Source organism: Colletotrichum costaricense (genome assembly GCF_030867565.1).
Source record: "Colletotrichum costaricense strain IMI 309622 chromosome Unknown Scaffold_8.1, whole genome shotgun sequence".
Taxonomy (NCBI): domain Eukaryota; kingdom Fungi; phylum Ascomycota; class Sordariomycetes; order Glomerellales; family Glomerellaceae; genus Colletotrichum; species Colletotrichum costaricense.
The window spans coordinates 1,076,517-1,094,513 of record NW_026848237.1 but is presented as its reverse complement, the minus strand read 5'-3'; the positions used below and the strand labels follow the sequence as shown (position 1 = coordinate 1,094,513).

The 17,997-nt window shown below is 51.0% G+C and overlaps 5 protein-coding genes across 5 annotated transcripts; 4 read left to right on the top strand and 1 right to left on the bottom strand.

Annotated features, from left to right (window-relative positions):
• Positions 1-1,403: 1,403 nt before the first annotated feature.
• Positions 1,404-2,962, top strand: CCOS01_08399 (major facilitator superfamily transporter; the record flags this gene model as incomplete). The annotated part of the gene is made up of 3 exons (XM_060456560.1): positions 1,404-1,563; positions 1,626-2,652; positions 2,881-2,962. 3 exons carry the CDS (start codon positions 1,404-1,406, stop codon positions 2,960-2,962), a joined length of 1,269 nt encoding a protein of 422 aa, XP_060312834.1.
• Positions 2,963-3,655: 693 nt separating this feature from the next.
• On the top strand, positions 3,656-5,436 carry CCOS01_08398 (methyltransferase domain-containing protein; the record flags this gene model as incomplete). Its single annotated transcript, XM_060456559.1, has 10 exons — positions 3,656-3,724; positions 3,812-3,917; positions 3,985-4,007; positions 4,078-4,096; positions 4,180-4,302; positions 4,366-4,388; positions 4,438-4,475; positions 4,527-4,664; positions 4,730-5,149; positions 5,220-5,436. Coding segments are annotated over 10 exons (1,176 nt in total), but the record flags the coding sequence as incomplete, so codon positions are not given.
• A 2,940-nt stretch (positions 5,437-8,376) lies between these two features.
• On the top strand, positions 8,377-9,444 carry CCOS01_08397 (extracellular proline-serine rich protein; the record flags this gene model as incomplete). The annotated part of the gene is made up of 2 exons (XM_060456558.1): positions 8,377-8,654; positions 8,970-9,444. The coding sequence occupies 2 exons, from the start codon at positions 8,377-8,379 to the stop codon at positions 9,442-9,444; spliced, it is 753 nt and encodes a 250-aa protein (XP_060312832.1).
• A 1,340-nt stretch (positions 9,445-10,784) lies between these two features.
• On the top strand, positions 10,785-12,155 carry CCOS01_08396 (uncharacterized protein; the record flags this gene model as incomplete). Its single annotated transcript, XM_060456557.1, has 4 exons — positions 10,785-10,877; positions 10,985-11,801; positions 11,856-11,918; positions 11,977-12,155. The coding sequence occupies 4 exons, from the start codon at positions 10,785-10,787 to the stop codon at positions 12,153-12,155; spliced, it is 1,152 nt and encodes a 383-aa protein (XP_060312831.1).
• Positions 12,156-12,470: 315 nt separating this feature from the next.
• Positions 12,471-13,454, bottom strand: CCOS01_08395 (uncharacterized protein; the record flags this gene model as incomplete). Its single annotated transcript, XM_060456556.1, has 1 exon — positions 12,471-13,454. One exon carries the CDS (start codon positions 13,452-13,454, stop codon positions 12,471-12,473), a length of 984 nt encoding a protein of 327 aa, XP_060312830.1.
• Positions 13,455-17,997: the final 4,543 nt, after the last annotated feature.

Here is a 17,997-nt window from a genome sequence, read left to right as displayed (position 1 = left end):
ATATATAATATAAAAAAAAAGCTTATAAAAACTAATTATTATTAAGGTTTAAAAAATAAATTATTAAAATTTACCCTTTTTTTAAGGTATATTATTAGTATTTTATATATACCTAAGTTACTCTTTTATTACTTAGTCCCCCTCTTTATACCCCTTGAGCTATCCCTTAACCGACGGGGTCTGACCGGCGAGGCCTAACAAATGCATAGGGTTACATGGACATTACTTAAGCAGATCGAGGCCAAAAACGTCGCCTTCAACGACTGGCTAGACTAGCTACAGCATGCAGTATCTCGGTTGGGACTACCAAAAATGGCTAGGTGAGTAGGACAAGGCTAAATGTGCTTGCCAAATCCAATGGCAGGAGGGAAAAACGAAGGTTCTTGCACAGTATCCCCTTGGATAATATCGAACCATCTAATATAGGCCGGGAAGGTTCAGAGTCGTAAACAAATGAGAATCAATAATAACAAGCTGGGAGGGGTTGAAGTAAGTGATATGATAAGGTGCTCTTCGAACCCCACGGCCGCTAATCGGCACGCAGTATAGACTAGTACTGAAACAAAGCAAAGCAAACCAAGGGGTCAGCTCACGATGAATGAACTGAATTCGTAAGTATCGAGCTCTGAGTGACTGGTTCCAATTCCCAATCTCGAAGCGATCGTAGAAGCATTTAACGGTATGTGTGCTAGTAATGAGCGCTCGCACGCACACATCCAAGAGCTTATTGCTGCTAGAAGGCGGGTTGGTCTTTCGACGTCATCTGAACTCAATGGAAGTCTATTGACTTCATTCTCATATGGACCTTCTTTGCTTCGTGAGGAACAATATAGTATCACATGGATGCCAGTCCATGACTCCACGGGGCCGATGTTCACTGATCCAGATGGAAGCTGAGTGGCGTTAACGGAACACGTTACACATATCTTCAGTAGCAATGAATTCAAAATGTTGAGGTATGATATGTTAATCCGCTCCAAAAGCTATCACTAATAAGCTGTGAAAGGGCCGCGAGGACCTGATTGGATCCGCCAAGTGCGAGCCAGATCTACCTAGGTCTAGATACGTAAGTGCCCGGTGAGGCAACCATATCGCGCAAGCAAGTGATCGCCTTTTTCCACAGCAGCAGGAAAACCGCGCAAATATCTCGTTGACTACAAGGAACCTCTTTGGTCTGTGTGCATAGTGCAGGCCGATTTAGCCTTTACCCTGCATCAGACCAGTGGTATGATATTCCGATATGAGCACAAGCCAACCGCCAGCATGTAGCAAACACATTGATTGAGCAGTTGAGCAGTTGGAAAGCCGTATATGAGCTGACTGGAATATCATCTGAAGCAAGACGGTATTCTCTCTCTCCTATAGTTCCAGATCTTTGCATGCTCTCAGAGTCTACCCACGAAATGTCTGTTCACTCCGAGACCGTGAGCCTTGAGACCGTCCGCCGTGGGGAGATGGGAACCCATGTTGAAGCCTCGAGTCGGCCTAGCCTCGCTGTAGACAAAGGGTTGTCTGCTTGGCTCTTCATACTTGCTTCGTTTGTTGCTGAAGCCGTTCTCTGGGGTATGTCCGTCGCAGGTCGAAACTTCAGAAGCTTCATCTCAAATACTTACTCGGGTATCTAGGCTTCCCGCTGTCACATGGCGTCTTTCAAGACTACTACTCAAAACACCCTGCCCTCAAACATAATCCAAATATTGCCGTCATTGGAACCGTTACCACCAGTGTCTACTACCTCGGTGGACCACTCGCAACGCCCTTGGCAGCACGATTCCAGGCATGGCAACGATACATGATCATCATTGGCTGGTCGGGATGCGCTTTATCCCTTCTGGCCGCCTCTTTTTCGACTTCAGTGCCTGCACTCATCGCAACCCAGGGGTTCCTCTACGGTTTTGCCTTTGTATTCGTCAACTATCCACTTCTTCGGATGCTTAATGAGTGGTTTATCGAGCGCAGAGGTCTTGCATACGGAATCATGTCGACCGGTGCTGGGTGTAGTGGTGTTGGCTTGCCGTTCCTTCTCGAGTCGCTCCTTGCAAAATATGGTTATCAGACAACGTTACGCGTCATGGCTGTGGCACAATTTGTCACCTTGCTTCCCATGATCCCTTTCATCAAAGCACGGCTTCCTGCCTCAAGGCGGGGCACGCTAAAGAAAGGCGATTTTAAATTTTTCAAAAGGCCACTGTTCTATTGCTTTGCCATGGCCAACTTCCTCGAAGCTCTCGGACACTACATCCCCGCTCTCTATCTCCCGACATACGCAACATCGTTGGGCTTCTCGGGGACTGTGGGTGCGCTGATCCTAGCGGCGAACAATCTAGCCACGATCTTTGGTCAGCTGGCCCTCGGCTACATCACAGACCGTGTCAACAACGTGCTCGTTCTCGTCTTCGCCTCCTCATTTGTTGCTGCCGTTGCGACCTTTTCCATGTGGGGCTTTGCCTCGTCCCTTGCACCTTTACTTTCCTTCTCAGTGGTGTTCGGACTGGCGACGGGCGGGTTTCCTTGTCTATGGAACAAGTTCGGATCGGCCCTCTCAGAAGACCCGGGGCACGTGTACAGTTTCATGGCCTTTAGTAAAGGTGTCGGCAATATTCTGACGGGCCCGATCTCTGCATCGCTGGTGATGGGACCTTTGACACGTGGGTACGGCTTCGGTCGGTTTGCGCCGTTGATCTTGTACACTGGATCGATGATGTTGGCATCCTCACTGGCGATTATAAGCTGGCCACTCACGCGGAGGGCTGATAAACGCTGATTGATGTTTGCTGAACTTTATGCACTATCATGTTTGGTGTTCACATCGCGTCTAAGTAGCCAATCATACATTCGAATATCAGCTTAGGAAACTCTTTCATACCTACTGTCACACAGACATGTGCAGGGTCAGCACCTTCGGAGTGACCTGCCCCACGACGCGGCAGAATTTCCAACATTACAGCAGACGCTGAGCTAACATGAAGTAGAGAGGGATGTGAAGACCAAGTCGGGAAAGTGGAGTGTCCGCTGGTAAAAAGCAGGGAATGTGATCCGGCCCGGCCTGGCTGATGACAAGGGGGACCATCTCGGCTGCATGTCAAGTTGGTCCGACGCAGGCATCACCCAGTGTTCACGTTTTTCATCCTATCACCTTCGTCAGTTTTTTGGGGGTCACAGGGATTCTCTCTTGGATGCTGCGTGCAGAACATCGAACCAACCGCGAAGCGCCTGTTGGTGCCGTTGGTGCACTGCAGGCAAGCAAAGCAACGGTCCAACATGCGTTTCTGTGGTGCGATTGCCTCCGCCACCAACAGTCAAAAGAGCCGGGGTGGCCAAATAGAATCTGTCACTTTTGTAATGTTCTTTGTTCGTTGCAATTACCCGGCTTTCTCATGCTCGTTGGGGTCCTCTGGCAGTTTAGCTACCCAGAAAGACTTTTCGTCCTATTTTCGACAGCCACGAGAACGCGCGAACAAGTAACCATAATCTGTTTCAAGTATTCGACAAGCGACATTCTGAGTCGTACCATGCTTGCAAACGATCAGCCCCCAACCGACGGAGATGGAGAGGAAAGCAAACCCCCACCCCTTGAGAGCGAACTTTCGCCAGCTCTTTGGGAGAGGGCTGGTTGCCAATCGGTTATATTGACGTATTAAAATGAATATTACAGGAGAAACAGCAACCACGGCAGCAGCAGTTAGCTGTGTTCGATGCCGACGATGATTTGGAAGAAGAAGACGTGAGAGAATCCTATCCCTGTCTATTTGCGGACTGTCTTGTGCTCTAGCTCCGATGTTTTGCTGAATACTTCTTCCTTATTGAACAGCTCTTCGATGAAGCAGAGTCTTTGAGTTCGGACTCATCGGCAAAATCAAGAGTTTGGGAGAGCGAACACGAAAATGGTCGCACCTACCACTCCGTCAGCGCCGGAAGTTCGTACTCTATGGCATTGATTGTCTGCCATATCAATATGCTTAAAATTGCTGACTGGAGGCACAGAGTACCAATATCCGAACGACCAAGTAAGTGTGCCTCTGATAGTGCCATAATGATGCAGTTCTCTATGAGCAAGCGCTAATTATACCCGTGTAGTGGGAAAATGACCGGCTAAGTGAGTGTGACATTCAATCCCAAACAAATTACATGCTGTGCAGAGCAGAAGCGACTCATATATGCTCATGTCGTATGATGCAGACTTTCAGCACCTTATCTGGACTCTCACTCTCGAAGGTAAATTAGCGGTCTGCCCAGCTCACCAAACAGCGAAGCGTGTTCTGGACATGGGCACTGGGACGGGCGTGTGGGCCATAGCTTTTGGTGAGTGGCTTTCATGCACAGTATCTCTGAGTTTAGCCCCGGCTAATACGTCACGTTTTAAAGCGAACGAATTTAAGGATGCCGAGGTTCGATACCTGACTACTTCTTGACACGCTCAGACTAAGTTGGAATTAGGTCATCGGTGTTGACTTGAGTCCCATTCAACCTTCGTGGTACAACCTCTCGTTTTGTTTAATTTCAATATGGTCTAATGGATCACACAGGGCTCCTCCTAACTATAAATTTGAGATTGACGACCTAGAAAAGCCGTGGGCCTGGCATGAGCCATTCGACTTCATCTTCTGCCGGACAATGGAAGGATCGTTTGCTGATCCGAAGCTGATTATTCAAGAGATACACGAGTATGGCTTCTCGAGTTGTTTAGCAAGGATACCGAGTATGGATAACTCACTAAGACTTTTGGCAGCAATCTGACACCTGGTGGTTGGTTCGAAGCCGGTGGTTTCGTCCTTCCAATGGGCTGTGATGACGGCAGCGTTCCCGAAGAATCAGCACTGCGAAGATGGCATGACCTGATGGCGCAAGCAGGCGAGCAGTGTGGACGTTCGATCGAGAGTCCATCGAAGTACATCAAGGCCATCGAGGACGCCGGATTCGTTGACATTGTAACCGAGAAATTCATCTGGCCCTTGAATACGTGGCCCAAAGACAAGAGGTTCAAAGAGATTGGGAGGTGGATGGTTCTCAATCTCGACATGGGCATAGAGGCACTGACTTTGGGTCTTCTTACGCGCGTCATGGGTTGGACAAGGGAAGAGGTCTTAAAATTGTGCGATGACGTTCGGAAAGACTTGGCAAAGACGTGGTACCACGCATATTGGAACGTGTAGGTCCTTTCCATTTTGATGATCATGAGCACCCACTGTTTTCAATAGTTGATGATTAAATGTTTTTAGGCATGTTGTATATGCTCGGAAACCACTAAAGATCGCGAATGACGAAGAAAGTCAGGGGGAGGCAAGTTCGAGTCCTCCACTTGAATCAGCCGAATCGCCTGAGCCGTCAAAATCACCAGGATCGCCTAAATCACCAGAGTCACCCAAGTCATCAGGATCATCTCATTCGCCTCCGAGAAAACGGCAGAAAGGCCGTCAGGTTTCTCCATACCCGTGAGAAACATCAACGAGATCACTGCTTCTCAAGTTACCGGCGTCTCGAGACCTGTATTGAAAACATTGAAGAAGCTAAAGCTCTACATCTCGGATAATTTGCGATTTGCGATCGCGATGCATTCAGAACGTTTCTTTCCTCCTCGACACATCCCAGTTCTCTGAAGTCGCAAGTCTAAACCGATTTTCATGGCTCGCAATCAAATCGCTGTTCGTCCACCCTGGATATCTAAATGCTATATTTTAGGAAACATGGATTCGTTTGCGAGCAGCCCTTAGGCATCCTTTAGGCAGACCCGACACCTACCCTAAACACATGGCGCTTTACGATCGAACAGGTATAGACTAAGAATGGATGTAATTTTGAGGCTCGAAAATAGTATGCTTGTTGTTTGAACTTCCTGGGGACGATGCTGAGGAAACAGTGTGAACGGGGCCGGCTAGGGGAGCTCTGCGCACGGACACGTGAATGCTACTTATAGCTGCTAGTAGCGTTTGAACCCAACCAACTATCACTGGATGTCAACATCCACCAATCCCCGATAGTCTAGTGGTGAGGATATCTGCTTGTCATTGAAGATTCAACGATTCGCAGGGGACCGGGGTTCAATTCCCCGTCGAGGAGTATTCTTTTGCACTTTTGCCAATCGGGTCATCTAATCTTGTCAATCATCATCGTAGCTACTGATTTTGGAATGCTCCCGCCCGATTGGAGTAGTGCAACGACGACTTGAATGCATGGAAGGAGGTTTGTATGGACTGTCCCACCACATCGTTCATAGAAATACATGGACACCTTTTCTCACTGGTCATCGCATATTGAAATTGAAAGCAAACTACATTACGGGATGTCTCTGAGAGGTATGAAGGAAGACATATGTATGTCGTTGAATTACACAACATATTAGGCTGGTGATGGTCTTCGCGAGTCGAGAGTCGGAGTTGATGCGCATCCCACCGGCCGAGGTCAAACAGAGTCAACAGACAATGAGGATAGCCAAGCTCCCCATCATCGGCTGAACAGATGAGATCATTTCTTTACCCGTGCCAACCAATTTTTCAGACGAAATGACTGGGTGCAAGAAGAAAGGATGCACGAGTGTTTCCCACTTCCCTTGGTTGGAACAGCATGGTCTGGCAGACGGTGGCCTCTAGCTGTCGAGAATAGTTTAAGCTTGTTCGTGGTGGGAGAAGTGGTCATGTGCTTGTCTCCTGCAGTCAGCCACGAGTTCACTTAGACTATTTAGGCGTTGATGACCGTGGATCTTGGCGCATCAGCACTCTGTGGTTGGTTCTTTCGACCTCATCGAATCTCGCTACGACGCGAATAAGTGTGATGGAAGCGCGCAGACTCAACAATCGCTGCACTTCTCCGTCGATGTGTGTAGGTGACACAACCTGACTCTCACCATCGTATACACAGCGGCGAGCCGCTCATGATTGATGTTGCAATTGACACATTGTGCGGCGCATGTCTTGCTTGTTAATCCCATCATGCCCCAACATTTGCCTCATTCGCCAAGGCGGAACAAAGGCAACCCCTCCTTTTCTTATAGCGGATCGTGGGCCCGCAGGCTCCGAAAGCCCACCTCGCGTTTGTTCCAGTCTGAGACGCGTTTTCTCGTTGAACCCGCTCTTGGAGAGGAAATGAGATCCAGCAGAAGGAAAATGCGCTGGATCCCCATTTCCCATCTGCTGTTGTTAATAAGTCATTGAAATTCCGTTTCACTCTTCATGAAGTCGATCCGAACGAGATTGGCAAGACTCCACGTCCAGTAGCAAACGAATCTCCTGCTGCTTTCGCCCGTAGGCTCATCCATCATACGTCTTTCCAATTTCCCATCCCGCGGCTCCTGCGGGGACTTTGGTTAATCGAACCGGGGGAGAAAGGAAACAAGCAGCGAACCGCTGTCGTAGAGGATGTTGAGATTGCGGCGCGGACGACCTTTCGCAAGTCCTGACATGGACAACGGCCGGATCGGTGCAAGTGCATCACGGTGAGAGTCAGACTGAATCGTTTGCTTTGTTGAATTAGGTTGACGCCACGCGCACCACGCCGCAAAGGAGCTGGTAGAAAGTCGGCCGCCATGAATTGGGAAGTTGGCTCAATTGGAAGCAGGAACACACCTAAAATTGCCTGGAGGATCGCGGGATGGCGCCTAAAGGTTGAGATTGAGTAGGATTCAGGAACCGTCAGGAACCATTCAGGAACCGGGACTGGTCGTGAGAAAAAGGAGTTCCTGGCGCAGCGCCGCACACGCCCAATCGAAGCCCCTGCCGACTTCTCGGGCGCCCAATAGACTGGGAACAGATGAACTTGTGAAGCAGTCAGCCGTCCGTTTTAGGCCAGCAATTCCCCCTTTTCCCCTCAAAACACCAACAGACAAACCACACCAGAAAGTGGTGAACCAAGCAGCCACCAGAGGCCGAGCAGCAAAGCCGGGCTAAACTGTGCCGCAAACTGCTTAAATGCTCTCGCTTAGGCTGACGCTACGTGAGGCCACTCTAACCGCTCCAAGAAGTACCATCCGTGCCACGGTCCTGTCTTGAGTGATATGCCCGCCATCGTGAACCGCCCAACTGGCACCGGACAGCCCCCTTGCGAGTAAGAATCTCTGACTCTCTATGTAGGCGGCTTGCCAACGCCGAGGCGCGCCGTGGACGATAATACGAACTTGCCTTTTGCCTTGGGCCCTTGGCTCCGCGTCGTTCGATGGAGATTTCACGGCCGAGAGGATCCGGGGTTGACTCCACCCCTTTTGCGGCGCGGACGCAGCTGATGCCTATGGGCAATTTCCCGAATCCTCGACCTCCCAAAGAGCACATAATGGCCGCGATGCCCCCCCTAAACTTCCACCGGACTCTCAGGTTTTCCCTCTTGCTCCCTCACCGATCCCAGTCACTCTTTTAATACTATCCGGATCCGAAAAAAACTCCACCAAAAATGCGTTACTTCTCCGTTGCCCTCGCCCTCGCGGCCCCTCTGGTTTCCGCCATCGAGTTCACCAGCCCCTCGGCCAACTCCACCGTCGCCAAGGGCAAGAGCTACGAGCTGTCGTGGAACACGGTCGACACAGACCCGTCGACCTTCAGCGTCTTCCTCGTCAACTTTGTCAACTGGCCTCCTTCCTACGTCCTCTTGGCCCAGGACCTCGAGACCGCCGCCGGCTCTGCCTCCATCGACGTTCCCTGCTCCACCCTCAACTCTGACGGTTACCAATTGTGAGACATTCGCTTTCTTTTGTTTGTCGTTCTGTCTCTGCCTCTTACGACCTTTTTCCTTCTCTTTTGTCGAGTTGTCTTGACTCTTGACCCTTTGCGGTCTCGAATTCCCAATTCTACCCCTGAACTGTGCCCCGATTAGCCTGTTCTGGGCAGGGGTAAGAATCTGACGAGTCATGCACTGCAACGGTCATTTCAAGTGAAAAGCGGAGTGAACCACTCCAAAACAGAAAGAAAGAGAACAGGGGGTCAAATAAGATTGAAGTGCAGGGTGAGGGGGGAGTTATGTGGCTGACCCGAAATCCAAACAAACAGCAACGCCATCAACGGCACCAACGTCTACGTGATCTACGCGCAGACGCCCAAGTTCTCCGTCACCGGATCCGACTGCACCGATCCCACCACGCTGCCCCCGGCTTCGCCCTCCGCCTGCGCGCCGCCGAGCACCGTCACTGTCACGGTGAGCAAGACCCTTTCCAAGAACTCCACCGCGACGGCGACGGGCGGTTTCTCGGCGGCCCAGAGCAGCTTCATCACGACCACCGCCGCCGTCCCGGCCACCACTCCCGATGCCCCCGTCTTCCATGGCACTTGTCCTGACACCATTGGCTGGGCCTCAGACTACCATCACCCCGTAACTCTCACCAAGCCCCCTCACCACCCCGAGGCCACCGGCGCTCCCTACCCGACCGGCTCCTTCAGCGCTAAGCACAACGAGGAGGTGACTACCATTTACCGTACCACCTACCTGCCTTTGGAGCTGGCCCCGACTGGTGCTTGCAAGTGTTAGTGTGACCTAACATGACAATTTACACTGACAAGACTCTCCACGACTAATTAACAAACGGCCTTGACGTGAATTTCGGGGTCGAAACCGGGAAACGGACAACCGGGAGGAAAATCGGGGGTTGTTGCAGCTTGCGTCGTCTCCTTTGAGGCAAAAAACTTTCTTGGACGTTGGTGGTTTGGTGTAATAATTTCTGGGCAGCAGAAAAGAAAAAATGGAACGGAGATTACGAAGTGAAGGTCGATATTCGACATCACTTCAGTACCCTCCTCCCCTTGAAGCCCTCAACTCATCCCGCATCAAGTTTATCGCGTCTTCCTTTTCTCTTTGTGTGTATGCGCTTTACTTCTTAATGTCTAAATGTCTCATGACAACCATAAAAAAAAAGATACCATCGAAAAATCAAGAATATTTTGGTCTCGCTAAACGTGTTTTCAGGCCTCATGACTGCACGTCCGGAAACTTGCGAGAGTTGCAAAACACAGAAACAACAAGCAACCCCGGCGACGCCAATAATAGCCCGCGCTGCCGCAGCTCCGTGACGCCAAGCCGTGCCGAGATGGTGGAGACGTTACCACTTGCGGCGCCGTCCGATGTCACTCAAAACCGATCCCACCTCATGCGCGCCAGCCATGCCGTGCCGGCCTGGCTCAGTGTTTGGCGACAGTTCTAGCCACATCCTCCAACCTGACGTGCGTTTTAATAGCATCTCTCCCCTGGATCTTGCCTACTTTTCTGTCTTCCCACTGCGGTTACAGGGTTTCCTCCATACCCGGCAAGTTGGATCGGCGTACAACACGCCTAAAGTTGAAGGTTTTGGAAAAAGATCCCCCTCTCGTAGGGCCCGAGCACCCAAGGCGAGTCCCTGTTGCACTAGTAAATAGAGCTTCATGCGGCTCAAGGCAAATCTCGATACCACGTTCTACGGGCCGGGTTCACGTCCACGTCACCCTGCCAAACACGGGGACGGTAGAACTAGCTAGCCTAGTCCAAAGTAAGCATGTTCTTGTATTGCGGACACTGGGGAAACGCACTTCTGACGACATCCGATTCCATATGTCGTTCCCTTATTATCGTTCCTCTTTTGGGTGATGTGTGGGACTGTAAGTGACCGGTTCCCTCTTTTCCTCTTTTCCCCAGACTGTTCATCACTTCATCTCGTCTGTCACTTGGTTCTTGATTGTTGTTGTTCTTGCCTTTTCCCGTCTGAATAGAATTGAAGCTTGATGCTTCGTGGTTTACTCTTTTAATTCATTTCATCACATTCCTTGCTGCTGCGCAGCCCGAACTTCACACTTATCAAACTTCTCTTTCTTGTCTTTCCTTGATTAGTCTCATAAAAGATGCGTTTCTCGTCCATGGTGGCCATCGCCCTCTTGGCGCTTGGCGAGACTGGGCTCTGTGATCGCCAAGAAGGGCAGTCAAAGTTGTTCTCTGTAAGCCATCCCTCCCAAGCACTTTAGTACAACCAAGAGATCAGATCATGTCTTGGTAACCATTCCGATTCTTCCATTACGGTCTCTGATACGGCTCATTCCCATAGGGTAGCGTCGCCGGCCGCGCCGCGGTCCTCGTAAGGCAAGAAGTCGAGAAGCCCACAGTCGAAAAGAGACAAATCAGCTTCGAAAACGGCGGCATCAGCATTGGCGGCGCCGGAGGTCTTCAACTAGGTGGCAAAGGCAAAGGCAACAGCAACGGCCAGGCCACGGCGGGTCAGCCCGGCACCAATGTCGCCGGTAACAGGACTGCCAACAACAATGCCGGCCTGACCATTGGCGGCATCAACCTCGGCGGCGGCAACGTCGGGACCACTGGAGGCAAGGGCAACAACGGAGGAACCGGCAACAGCGCGTTGGACGCTTTCCTGAACGCGGCGAACGGCAAGAAGAAGAACAACGGCACTGCTAATGCTGGCGAGGGGGCCGCTGCGCCGGGCAAAGCTGCTGGTGGCGAGGGACAAAAGGCTGGTGCTGGTGCTGGGGCTGCTGCCGGTGGTGGAAAGCAAAAGGGCGAGGGCGGTCCTGGAGCCAACCCGGGTGAAGCTGCCAAGGCTGAGCAGGGACTCGGAGCGAACCCTGGTGAGGCTGCAAAGGCCAATGAAGCCGCGAAGGAAGCTCAACGGAAGGGTGCCGGTGCCGGGCTCGGGGAGGCTAAGCCGGCTGGCGAGGCTCCGCCTGCGAATGCTGCCGAGGGAGCCAAACCTGCTGGAGGAGCCGCACCTGCTGAGGGGGCGAAGCCTGCGGAGGGAGCAAAGCCTGCCGAAGGAGCTGCTGAGGGACAGCCGAAGGCAGTGAAGGAATCTGAGCAGTTCAAGGACAATGCCGGCATCACCCTCGGTACTGATGGTCAAGCTCAGAACAGTAAGCTCTCGACACGGCACCACATCTTTCTTGATGGCTAACAGTAGACACCAGTCGGAGGCAATCTCGGTATCACAAAGGGTAGCGACGGCAGCACATCCGTCGGCGGCAAGTCTGGTAAGACGTCTCAGTTTCACCTTTTACTTTTGACCTTTACTGACGATAGTCACATCAGGTATCAACATCAGCCCTGGCGGCGCTCAGAGACAAGGCAAGGGAAAGGGTAACGGCCAGCAGCAAGCGACGCCGCCGCCTGCCGAGGGACAGCCGGCTGCCCAGCCTCCAGCTGCTGCTCCGGAAGCTCAGCCGGCGACGCCTGCAGCTCCGCCCGCTGCTCCCGCTGCTGAAGCGTGAGGGGGTTCTCTGCAGTTATATAGCACTCTGTCACGGGGCAAGAAATAGAAATAAGTAGCTTACTTCAGAGGGCGGACAGTGTGATGCTTGAATTGTTGAGGATTATCTAAACAGATAGGGAGAGCCGCGAGGGCTATCTCCATGTCCACCATCGCATTGCAACAACATCCCGTGCCTCCTATCGCAGCTCTTTGAATACAAGGGGATGAAATCCTTTTGCCTACTAGCTAAAGTACCTGTGTACGCTAACCCGTCTGAATCGCAACCAAATTTGAGTACCCCATCTGTGACGTCGGAGTTACTCCTGCGGCGACTTCAAGTAGAAGCCGCAGAGGCTTGAGACTCGCCGATCTTACGGCATTCGCAGTCAGCAGGACAATTGGGCGAACTCAAGGTGCGCAAGCGAACATCTTTCTCGGTGAGAAGTATCTCAAAGACCGCCTTCCGAATCTCGCAGTCCCAAGCGTACACCTTAGTGCCCTTCTTCTTGAAGATGTTGCAGAGATTACTGTCGTTCTTCTTGTGCATGATCATCCAGTCAGCCAAGTCTCCGTAGTCGGTACGGCGAAGAGGGACGATGCCGGCGTGCTTGACGGGACGGGGACGGGGCGCGCCAAACATGGGGACCATCGCAAAGGCCAAGTAAAGCTCCTTAAGGTTGGGGAGCACCATGGCAGCGTGGACGTGCTTGTCTAGGCCCTGGGGGAGCATGATTTTGAACTTCTGGATGCATTCCATGAAACGAAGTCCTGCGGGAGTAGGCAGGTGGAGCGCCATGCCGAGGAAGTCGGCGTAACGCTCGAGGACCGCGACATGTCCGCCCAGGAAAACAAAGGCCACGACGAAGTCATCGATGGAGGGAAGGACCCATGCCGTCATTTGAAAGCCGACAGCCATTCCGGCCGGGCTCATTCTGGCTCTGGGAAGGCGGCGGTACGTCTGATGGACGAGGGCGCGGGACTTTTGGTTTAGCTGGGAGGCCATTCGGATGCGAGAGAATCGTCGCTTCATGGCTTTGACGTGGTCCGAATCGCTCATGTTCATATCGGTAAGGACGAGCTTCGAGGCAGTGTCTTGCTTGTATGCGATGCCCCAGTTCAAGCACACCTCCTTGGAGGCGGCATCGTTGATGAGGGCGTCGATAATGAGCAGGACAATGTCCATGGGTAGAGAAGCCGGTCCGGTCTTGCCAGGAGGAGTAGGCTGGAGACCCTTTGACAGGGAAATGGCCTTGGGGGACTGGGTCTTAGGAGCCCGCGTGCCTTGACGGCCCTTCTTGTGCTTGTTGTTGTGAGGCATGATTACGGGTATGAGAGGGACGGTTTGTCGAGGAAGATCCGCTGCTTAGTTGACAAAATCTGGCAAGATATGAGTTAGCTAGAGCAGAGATGAGGAAATAGAATGGTCGTCTCACCGGTTTCTTGCTGGATCTACCTTTTTCATAGGAGCAAACGGGCGATAGGTCTGTGGGTGGATGGGAGGAAGGACCTCGATCTTTCCTCCTAGAAAAAGTGAGCAACGTAGAGAAGAAGAAGTTCGTTTGTATAAGTAGCGGAAACTGTGAGATGAAGAAAGATTGAGATTCTCCATATACCCTGGTGAGTGAGAGATCAAGTGAGACAGTCTATAGGTAGGCCGCAGGTGAAGCTGCAGAGTAGTTCACCGCCCTGCCACCCGACAAAAGAGGTCCGTTTGTACAAATCATCTCCAGATATCTGCTTCAGAACAGAAGCGCTCCTACCTATACATCAAAGGTGTGCCTTCCAGTCGTTTCTTTTTGCTCCTATGTGTCTGGGTTGTTCCTGCCTGTTCTCACTGAGACCATTGGTGCCTTCCATTTTCTAACCGCGTTGGTCGTGCCTTCCCACCCGACAAGTTGACGCCTTCCTGAGAATTTGTTATCTGATTCAACCGTCATGTGACCGAGGTAAATAGGTAGGGAAACTGGGGAGGAAGGTGCTGTTCATACCTCTCCCACCTTGCCTTAGGTTAGTACCTACCTAGCTTGGGCTTACTTTAGAACACAGTAGTGCCGCCGCCTTGGGCTCTTGAAAACATCTCACCCACCTACATCAACTGATAAATGTCCTCCTGCTATTCTCTTCCCTCTTAAGTTCGTCCTCAATCAAATCACCTCGAGACCTTGGGTTTATATTTGGTCGCCGGTTCCCTGACCAGATCGAGGGCAGTGGCCGAAATATCTGGTGATTTGGCCCTCTCTCAAGCATCGTGAGAACAACTGAGCATACCTTGTCTGTCTTCTCGTGTAATACTAACTTCCACCATCAATGCCAGGACAAGTTTTTCAAACGCCAGAAGCCAACGACCATTACCAGTCACCGTGCCAGTGACCAGGCATCATCGAAATGAGCGCCAACGATGAGAATGTCTATGCGCTTAGCACTGCAGAGATCGAACCAGAGGCAGCAGCTACTTTGCCTATACTCGATGGAGCTGCAAAACTGCCTTACGAGCTTGTCCTTAACATTATGGATTATGACGTTCTCCACGCTGAGAGTACTGATTCATCAGAAATCACTTTCGGACTAGATAGGGACGACGATACAGCTCTCGGCGTCTCGTTCTACTTGATAGATGCTCATGACTGGTACCCTTCTATCTGTCACAGACCTTAATCCATACAGCGTCAATCGGAAGATAAGGTCCATGGTCCTCGGCAAATTCTACTTCATGTATCGACTGGCGCCAGATGGGTTAAACATCCCAAACTTCGTCTTCATCAACCCGAAGAAAGATATGTTCTAGATCTGCAAGGACTGTGCGTGGGATGCTTGAGAGCATCCCAGCGCAGAGCTCAAGCCACTTCTCGAGCGCATGTGCAAAGTTTAAGTTGGCGATTACAACTTTTTTACGCCAACCAACTCCGCGAAGATTGAGATATAAAAACATCTCCCCGGCATTCGTCTGATCAAAATAGACATTGGAACGAAGGAATATCTGGAAAGAGGATCAGAGGCTGAGCTGGCCGAACTGGAAATGGAAGCTAATGTTTGAAGCATCCCTGCAGATTTGTTCCCGGATCTTGCAGAATGGGCAGAGAACCACAGGTCGACAGTTCTCAGCGTATGGAAGCCATTCAAAGAAAGAGGGATCGATCTTCTGGCTTGGAAAGTCATCTGGTGGCCGGCCATGGCGTCTGTTGTGCAAAGAGGTTTGGCTTCATGCCTTTTCAGATTACATTCACGTGAAGTTCTGCTACGGCTTGGACCATTATTGCAATCCCTGGGATTGAGTCTGCTCGGAAGCCACTAATTACTTCGATATGTTACCGGACCGAGGTCGTTTACCGGTTATTGATCAACAGTCATCCTGCGAGACCTTGGGAAGTTTTGTCCTTTAGAGAACAATCATGTTGGGGTAGAATTTAAGTCGTCATCCTTAAGTTTATACGATTAAGAATGCCTAATGGAAGGGTCTTCTCGCCGTTTGGTGTTCTCTCTCGGTTGGCGTTCCTCACTGACTCGATGAACCTGCCTTACTGCTTCTTCAGGGCTAGGATGCCTGCGTGCGACGTTACAGTCCTTCCCCTTCACGGTTCACGCTGTGTCTTGTGTAGTAGCCCAGGCGGCGAAAGACGTTTAGGAGGTATTGCATCGAGATGCTAATATCAATCTATTGTTGCGAGCTGGAGTGGTGGACCCAACTTTGCCGAAGGGACTTATGTGCATGTGGTCATTGTACCTAAGCTATGAGTGAGCGGCCTAAAGTTACATGTTTACTAAATCACGACACGTGTACATATGTCAACCTTCGGTGAAGATTGGACTTTGATGACCTACACTAGTTGGATGAGGTAGGCTTGCTGGCGGCCACTATTGCTCGAATATCCAGACTAGCCCTTCACACGGCAGAGAAATAAATTGCTACATATCTGCTCTCGACATTTATACTGGCTAGAGGTATAATTGTGAGATTATTAGGCCTCCCTAACTGTCCTTATGGTAGTCGGGCGGCGCTTCGGCCGACTAACCAGGCATGTTGGAAGACAAAAATCGGAAAGAACTCATGTAAGTAAAAACACTCACGATCGATGATACATAAGCTACCTGTTGGTCAAAGAAGGTGCCTTGTCGAAACCTGGATTCGTCGAGAATCGCTCCAATTAAAATGTTATATGAAGCTACCACGGACGGAGTATCGTGGCAGTCGGTGATGTGGCAGTTAATATAACGGTAGTCTGCAGGCGGTAGCCTCTTAGGAGACGCAACCTCTCGACATCCCCTGCGGCTCGGTCTAGAAAGGACTATATTCTTCAGTCGTGAGTCAACGGCAGTGTCTGTGTAGATCCAGCCACCTGCTTCTTGCTATCTGATATTGAATCTCGCTGTTTCGGTAGTTTGTAGTGCGGTTTGGACTCGGCTCGCGGTCTTTGAAGCGCCAGTTTCCAGGCCTTACGTTTTGCCCTGGACAGTTATTGTTGATTAACATGTCAGCGGGGTAAGGCCTTCCGGGCGGCACGAAGCTCAATGACCTGGCTTTGAATCGCATAATGTGTATGTGGAAGGAGGAAGCCCATGAGTCCCTTTGAAGTGGAAGTAGGGGGTGAAAGGGCCGCTGCCCGACCAGCAGCGCCTTTTGATTGCCTCTATCCTAACTGTTGCCACGTTGGGCGTGCGTCATGTGTTAATCATTAATCAAGGCTGAAAACCGAGGTGTTGCTGTTTCTGAGACTCTCGGCGAACTGTACCGAATGTCGAAGGGAAGGGTCATTTCGCCCGGCCAATGAATCTGTCAAAGACATCTTTGCAATCATAGCATATGTGGTTGCTTATTGATAGAGGGTGATTTGGGGTCTTCCAAGATCTGGTGAGTGGAGCTCCGGGCTTAGTTCAATGTTGTTACGCCAGGTTGCGCCAATCTGCCGAAGGGCTGGGTAATGCTGTTCCGCAATCATGGCGAGAGCACCCCAGCACCAAAGGGTACAAATTCTGATTCTTGCGTCCAGGCACAATGGTCAGGAATAGTCTTCATTTCATGTCTTGTGCAACGCGAATCGAATTAAGCAAAGAACGGGAAAATGAACAGCTCGACTTGACATTGGAAAATGGAAGGTTTTCTGACCACAACAATAAAGAAAGAGGGTTTCGTTCTTCAAGACGGCTTTTAACCAAACTCCATGTCTAGTGCCCCTGAATGAGAAGGGTACATGCTCGTCATCTCAGGCGCTAATTACACGATTCACGAAGCCTGGCGGACGGAGACGAGACCTGGCAGGACTCCAGCAGGTTGCAGCAACTATCACAGCCTTAGTAACTATCATATATGATACATCAAGTGGCCGGGATTCTTACTCATGAACAGCACATCATGAATTCGAAGACCAAGGTTTGGAAGAGATCGCGATGTTATCCTGTAGGATACAAGGACGAGGTGTTGTTGTGTTCGTCCAATCAGGTGTGTTGCGGACCTGCGGAGTGGATACCTCCGCAGTCCCGCTTTCTTCAACCTCCTGTCCATCTACCGTGTACCAAGAAATCCGAGAACCTTCATCGGTTCAGCTCCATGGGTGTTGTAACTGTTGTTTGCCTATCTGGGCGGACCTGAGTACCCCGCAAGCCGGTATTGACCTATAGCGCGGAAGACATCCGTCAAACGTGGTTCCATCACTTGGCCGCGCACCAGAAGCGAGCGGCACTAAGCCGGATCCTGGGATGTCTCGACTCGTGGGATTCTGGGGTGTTCCGGTCGCACAGCTAGAACAAAAGCGTTGGCGCCAGAGTATTGGTCTAAACCAAGACGCGATAACAATCGCTCTAAAGAAGAGGGCCAGAAAACGCATATGTGATCACAGACTCGCACTAACACCAAAAACATTCATGGC